The sequence below is a fragment of the Pinus tabuliformis genome, chromosome 4_2 (genome assembly GCF_031772625.1).
Source record: "Pinus tabuliformis cultivar Carrire ecotype Pingquan chromosome 4_2, CPIR1, whole genome shotgun sequence".
Lineage (NCBI taxonomy): Eukaryota > Viridiplantae > Streptophyta > Pinopsida > Pinales > Pinaceae > Pinus > Pinus tabuliformis.
The window spans coordinates 969,243,791-969,251,331 of record NC_142304.1 but is presented as its reverse complement, the minus strand read 5'-3'; the positions used below and the strand labels follow the sequence as shown (position 1 = coordinate 969,251,331).

The 7,541-nt window shown below is 37.6% G+C and overlaps 1 protein-coding gene across 1 annotated transcript; it reads right to left on the bottom strand.

Moving 5' to 3' along the window:
- Positions 1 to 1,420: 1,420 nt before the first annotated feature.
- LOC149172858 (protein-tyrosine-phosphatase MKP1-like) lies at positions 1,421 to 7,054 on the bottom strand. Its single transcript, XM_089424439.1, has 4 exons — positions 6,905 to 7,054; positions 6,064 to 6,204; positions 2,281 to 5,079; positions 1,421 to 1,587 (listed from the first exon to the last, which is right to left on the bottom strand). The coding sequence occupies exons 3-4, from the start codon at positions 4,996 to 4,998 to the stop codon at positions 1,531 to 1,533; spliced, it is 2,775 nt and encodes a 924-aa protein (XP_089280565.1). The 5' UTR covers positions 4,999 to 5,079; positions 6,064 to 6,204; positions 6,905 to 7,054; the 3' UTR covers positions 1,421 to 1,530.
- Between the last annotated feature and the right edge of the window lie 487 nt (positions 7,055 to 7,541).

Genomic DNA, 7,541 nt, shown 5'->3' with positions numbered 1-7,541 from the left:
TGTATCTGCTGCATCTCAACCAAATCCTTAACTTTTCCACTTTAATCTAGTTGTTTCTTTTCAATTTTGTACCGTAAATTTTTCATAGTTCTATTCCAAAATGACCTCTAAGAGGGCTGCTCAAGTAAAAGACTACCTACTATTTATTTCGCAGCCAATTTTGTTGCGGTTACTGTTGCCAACATATCAAGTAAAACCATAACTTCAATTGAATAATGAATGACCACACATTATTGTTTCTTAGTTGTAAAGCACAGTTTTATAACAACATCTGAAGGGCAGAATATCATATTTAATTGCAGTGAAATCTGAACAATCTTAAGAAAACAGCAACAACAATACAATGTAAATCTAGAGGAATTTTTTATTGAACCATCTCATGATATGTATCATATGTTTTCAAGGTTGTGGATGAAATTTTGAAGTTAGGCAAAAGAGTTATATGAACTTCAAGGAGACCCACAAGGAAGTCAAAGGTTAAATGAGAAGAGAAAAGTCTAGTGAGACAAAATATAAGCTCCTAAAGCTCAATTCCAATAAAGGTATACCCCGCAAGAGGACAAATATAGTTGCCATGTTAACAAGATTTAGAGTAGAGAAGTAAAGTGATTTGCACCAAGACCAAGGTCATTAAGAGGATAGAAATGCCTTCAGAGATTTGCTTTCAAATTATTAAAATGCAATTAAAGACCACACATTTGTTGAGATACTTGTGCATAACTAATCTCCGGTGCAGTCAGCTACCTCAAAATCCCTATTGCTAATTGTGTCACCCCGGCATTCTGCTGATTGCCCAGACAATATTCAGATTTTGCTTTAGATTGTTATTGGGGAAGAATTTGTTGGGTTTGATTTATTGTGGCTACTCAATCAAAGAGATGGAGAAGGGACACAGGAGGTTCTTGTCAACACCTTTGGTGTTGCAAATCATCTGGCTGTGAAAAACTGATTGCAGAGACAGCAGAGCATATATAGTTCCTAACAAATGTATTGATTTGGGTGCAGGCAATAGATGCATAATTGCATCTAATTTTCCAAGCTGCCGATCAATTACAGTTACTTTGCAATAATGTACACTAAAAAAGCTTGCCAATAGTACAAAAGTTTGTTTCGATAGACCAGATTGATGACCAAATCGGTATAATAGTTGCATGACCAAGCCCGAGCTTGTGGCCACTGCCTTGACAAGCTCCGTTTATTTGGATATACTGCAATCAATAAGATATGAATAATAGAAGTTTAGCACTGCCAGAGTTATTTGACATGTGCAGCATCAAGTTGAGTCAATCTGTAACAAGTGTAGCACCCTAAATAAAAGCCTTCAAGGAAAAAGAATATTTGCATGCACAACGCTAAAAAAGGATTAAGAAAACGAAAAAACATTGCAAGCAGAAAAATCAAGACTGGAAGACAATATACCTTGTAAAAAGGATGAGGTTGCCTTCATCCCACTACCTTTACAAAAATGCAGTAGAGGAGCTTTCTATTTCCTCTTCTTGCTGCAGCTTTCCTATATACATGTCATTGACCTCAGCCACGAACGAAATTATCCCAAAAATCATTTGGTTCCTCATTTTCTCTAACCACCTGTAAATCACCATCAACAAAACAAACAAAGAGAATAATATGAAATATTTTTATATCGTTTGCAAGATCTGTTCTTGAACAAACAAAAGCTTCCTACTCCAAAAATTCAAACATTAGAGTCAATATATCTGCATAATTTTCAGAAAATTAAATGCCCCAAAAATCAATATAAATGGCATGAATTAGTTTCAAACTTCAATAACCAGAATCAGAGAGCAACTGAACACCATTAAAATTGGTATTAATGCTTTGGAAAGCCAAAAAACTAGTTCAAATGTAATGTAGCCTAACAAGGAAAAAATTTCAAACCCTTTGCTTCACCCTGACCCTGAAACAAGAAAGGTCCAAAAACAATAAAAATAACCAAAGAGGAACACAGTTGAGAAAAGCAAAGTTCTTTTTCATGTATTTTCTCATTTATATTTCTCGAACTTCTTTTACCAAGATGGTGTGGATTTAGGTCATCATATGAAAGGTATTTGGAGTATAGGGTAACGAAGTTTTCTCTTCTTACTAAATATTCCTTTCATGTTCCTCAGTAACTATTAACTAACAGATCTCGAATATTTTGGGCATAATTTTGTATCCCACGACAATGATAGATATGCGAGGGGCACAAAAACCATGTTTAATTAACAAAATCAAGCATTTCAAGTAAAATAAGGAAAAATATTTCAAAATACTAGTACATACCTTGATAGGAATATCTCGTTTCAGATTCATTTGCTCCAGGAAATCATGACCAATTTGTACCCAGTCAATATCTCTTAACTGACTTCTATGTATGCTACCATCCACTTGAACTATTTCTTTCTCAACCACCGAATTACAACCTACCCACAGATAGACTACCTTTGAACACTCTGCATCCCCACAAGCTTTGCTTGGTGCTAATAAAATGAAAATTGCTTTAGAATCAAGATAATCTGCATCAAACATGTCAATTTTTTCTATTTTGGGCCACTCATACAAAATTGGACACTTCCATTCATGGTCATTGTTCTCCTTCAATGTACTTGCATGGGGTGACTCATTGTCGAGAGAGGAAAGATCAGAGATATCTTGGGCAGGTGATGAAGCTTCTAACATTGAAATGTATAGCTGATTTTGCCCATTGTATATTTTGCCAGGCCAAGTATCTTTATTCTGTACAGTTTCCTTACTTTCTGAAAATTGTTTCTGCTCCTTTTGGCTTACTCCATGACACACTTCATCACAAGCTTCAAATAGGAATTCTGAATCTCCATTTCCCGTAATGCATTTCTCTTCAGTGACACGAAAAGGAGCATAAGTGTCTACTGGTGTACCATTTGAATTCAAGTTAGGATCATCAATTAATGCTGGTAGCTCTAAATATGGGGAGTTACCTCCTCTACGCTGTGCCAAAGAAAAAGGAGAACCCTTGGATGGAAAAGAAACAGACTTTGCGATAATTTGGAAAGGAGGGTTGGACCTGACAAAGGGATCAGATAAATTTGAGACTGGAGATGGCGACTGAGATGACGAAAAAACAGACCAAGCAGAGGAACAGGGTGATGAAGTAAATGAAAGAGATGATGGTGACGGCGAACAAGACTTAGAGCTGATTATTGAATCTGGAGCAAGTGAGCTGGGAGAAGGATGAGAAGAAACAGATATTACAGGATCTGGAGATAAAAGTTGTGTGTCCTTGTGACCACTCAATGCCGAAACAGCTACGTTGCCAGTTGCTTTTGAAGCTGTAATGAACTCTTTCACACTGCCACTCACAAATTTGCGTCGTAGTTTACCCCAGCCACTTTCTCTTGCTGGAAGGTGTGTTTCAGTTCCAGAACCTGATATTGAAAATGGTGGCAGAACCCCTCCTATAATCGCTCTCCTGAACAGCTCAAAATCTATATCATATGATTCTACCCTCTTGTTTCCAACACCCACCCTGCGTGCTGCATCAACATCCTCTTTGCCAGAGTTAAAGCTTCCTAAGACATCTTTCCCCACACTATTTTCTGTCTTCTCGTAATCATCAAATAAGAGAGGGGCTTTCGAAAGAGCATCCCAGAATTCATCAGTTTCATGCCCTTCCTCAATAATAAAAATTGGACCCTGAGCTCTTTCATATCTTACAACCTGCGAAGCAGCATCCTTTCCCTTCTTTTCCATTACAGGGTCACAGATTCGTCCAATCCACACATAAATTGCAGATGGTATTTGTATAATAAAAGCACCTCTGGAATCCAATGCATCTGCACCAGGTTTACTCACTGCTTTTGGAACTAAATGTAAAGAATCATATGAAGAATGAGGGGCCATTCTATACATCCTTAGCAAAGAGCTAGGACTCATTGGAGCTGCATGTACCCTTTTCTGGCACTGTAATAATTGGCAAGCAAAACCCATGTTTGGATTTGTGATACCACGGGCCGCTTTAACATACTGAAATGCATCTTCAAAGCTCTGACCTTTTCTCCACATGAGATATGCAATTACCAAGGAGGTTGAACGGGACACTCCTTGGCAGCAATGCACGAGAACTCTGCCATTTAGTTCTCTGACCTCCTCAAAATAGTCAAATACATCATATAAAATACTTGTGATGTCTTCGGAAGGGCTATCTTGCAACCACAGTGTCTTGTACACCAAATCTGACTTGAAATATTCTGGACAAACAAAACCGACACAATTCAATACGTGAGTTATGCCATTCTCACGGAGGACCTCTCTATTTTTGGCAACAGCATCACTTCCCAGATAGATGTGTTCTGCAACCCTTGAACATTCCTTACTGTAAAATGCAAATTTATCCCTCTTCAGCAGTGACTCTGTCGGCAGAGTATTTCGTTGAACTGATCCTAAGTCAAGTTTAATGCCTGGGCTATTTATTTTTCCTGTATTTCTCTTGGCCCCAGGTGTTGTAGGATTCGGCCATTCTCCAATGTCGTCGGATCCTGCTTTAGGCCATTCTTCCAAGCACCTCCTCGTGATTGACAGAGGCTGCAATGGTGGAAGGGATGACCTGGCTTTGCAACTTTGCTGTGATCGAGGGGTTAGTGGAATGGGGGTCTCTCGCAATATGTTGTCATTTCTCTCGGCTGAATGCGGAGGAGGCTCTAGCCTCTCAAAATTAATGGGGTCATCTCTTTGTGATACAAGCCGAGTGGACCACGAGGCAGATTTGCAAAATGTTTTACAAACTCTAGGAAATTGACGACCTCCCTTAGTATCCCCATCTGCACCTTCACCTAACATGGCACTTTCTTCAATGCAACTAGCACAATGCCTTTTTTTGCTATCTTGGTTACCAGGGAACATATAGACAATGCTTCTTGAATTTCGTTTCTTGCCACAGCTTATCAGTTGCACGGACTCTGATGGATTGGAATCGACATAGGAAAATTTTGCAGAATGATCGATCTGATAGTTGAGTAAAACCATACTCTATGGACTTGCCCAAACAAGGAATGCTTTGCATGGGCAAACATGTGTTTATGGGATTCGTGTTTGTCTTCCATAACCCTGCAACCAGGACCAAATTTCACAAAGCACGCAACTATGAATATGCCCTCTTTCCTGAAGTAAAACTTCATTGGCGAAGTATAGCAGCATATAAGTTATTAAAGACAAATATTATAAGGCTAATTTCTCTAACATTTCGACAAAAATTAGCTAATTCAAAAATAAATATCTGTCCAAATTTCTATAGTTACAAAATTATTTTCCCAACGCTATAAAATACATAAAATCCTTAAAAATGAACATCTTACAACATCTCTTCTGTCATTTATAGCTCATATCTTGAGAATTATAGGGATTCACTTACAAGGAAATTGTGGATTCTTAATAATCTCCCTGCATGGTAGTCTTTCTTTTCAAAGCCATTAATTTACGCAAAATGTCTTTCCATCCAGCCATAATATTTGCATTAAACCAATAGCCCAAAAAACTGAAAATCCTAGAATTAAGTTGAATATTTTATAATATTTCTATGGGCTAATGTTTTTTTAATAGAAACACCAAAGCTTCAGTTAAATGACCAATGATTCATATCATTGTTTTCATGTAAAAACAGTTACTAAAATTCCAAGCAGACCTGAACCCCAAACTTGCAGGTCAATGCTTCGTTAACTAGTAAAAGTTTCCCTATAGGGAAAGCTTGAAGGACAAAAATGTGATAAATCAAATCCACCGCATCAAACCTTAAAGTTTTGCATGAAGGCTTCTAAAGGAATTTTGAGAGAAAATGCACACAGAGAAGCCTAAATTTGCTGAAAAAGCGTTTCTGGAAACCAATAGACTAACTCCATGTACCCCTAACGTTTTGATCAAGAACCTTCTATGGACGAATTTAACAGTTAACAAATTAAAGACAATATTAAGAAAAAATCGCAATAATTTTTACAAATTTGCAGTATAGTCACTAAATGCAATGCACTATATACGCAAAGTTTTGCTTCAAAACTTCTAGATAACCAAATTAAGGTTTAAATCCATAAGTCAAACCTGATTTTTGTTCGGACAGAAGCTTTCACAAATTATAGTCTACGTACACCGCCTGATCCGCAAAGATTTGCTTGAAAGCCTCTGGGAAACAAATTTACAGACAATAGCACGAAACGAACCGCAAATTCTCATCACAGAGGCCTGAAATATTTTTCGAACAAAAACTTTTAGATTAGTATGTCTACATGAACAGTATGAAGGCATAAAGATTTGCTCGAAAGCCTCCGGCAGTCAATTTCACATAATAGAAAGCCCAACACAAACCAGAAACTTTACCCTCGAAAAAGACTTTTTTTCGCACAAAAGATTTCAGAAAATTATTGTCTAAATGTACCGCATGAATCCATAAATATTTAAATTGAAGCCTCGGAAGACGAATTTAAATACTAAAAAGCACGAAACGAGTCTCAGATTTTCATAACAAAAGCATTGAAGGAGCAGCTACCAATTATTATACAAAGCTCACCGAATTCTTTCACAGAAAACTAAATACTTATCTCGTATTCTGCTACTTTTACGAAGTCCTCTTTTTTATTTTACAAATATTTAAATAATTTCCTCGTTTTCTTCTACTTTTACCGAGTCTTATTTCACATATATTTAGAAAATTGTCAGCTACTAATTTATAGTCAAAACATATCCTTTTTTTCTGCTACTTCTACCGACTATTTCACAGACACTCGAATAATTATTCAAAAGACTTCGTCCGCACAAAACTTAACGGGGATGCTGTGCAGAAGGAAATTATTGACAAAACACATGGACCTCATCCCTCTTTTTCTGAGTATTTGCAAACAAGCTGAAATAAAGGTCCAAAAATTTTCGTTTGAAAAATACCTACCCGCCAAATTTTACGCCGACCTCTCCGCGATTCGAAACTGTGACCTGGTCTCCTACGATCGGGCCACTCAACAGTCCACTGCTGGGGAGGCGCTGGAGTTACTTCTGGATGCCGCAAAACAGCCGAGAGAATATGCAGAGGTGGGAGCCGGTGAAGAAGTGTTCAAAGCACGGTACATGGGGCAAACCCTAGAGCTCTCTAACCAGAGTTAGAATTAACCGTGGGATAAGGGTGTGGGGTCAGGGCGGGTCACAGCCATCCGTGCCACGTCATTACCGTCAATCACATGCATCATGCATGTGCATTCATCAATGCTTCGGGTCGGCCGTGCCGGCACTTCTTCCCGGCCGGCCGACCGCTTGCCGGAACCTTCTCCCAATAAATAAAAATAAATATATTTTATTCCTTTACTATATCATATAATAAGGAGATTTACGGTGGTCTTTTGAGTAGTTAAAAAATTGCAATTGCGGTAATATTTGGTTTAGTTACTAAATTGCAATTGAGGTAATATTTGGTTTTGTTCATGGAATTAAGGTTAAAACTAATCTTTATTTGGTTTATTTACTAAATTGCAATTGAGGTAATATTTGGTTTTGTTCATGGAATTAAGGTTAAAACTAATTTTTATGGGATC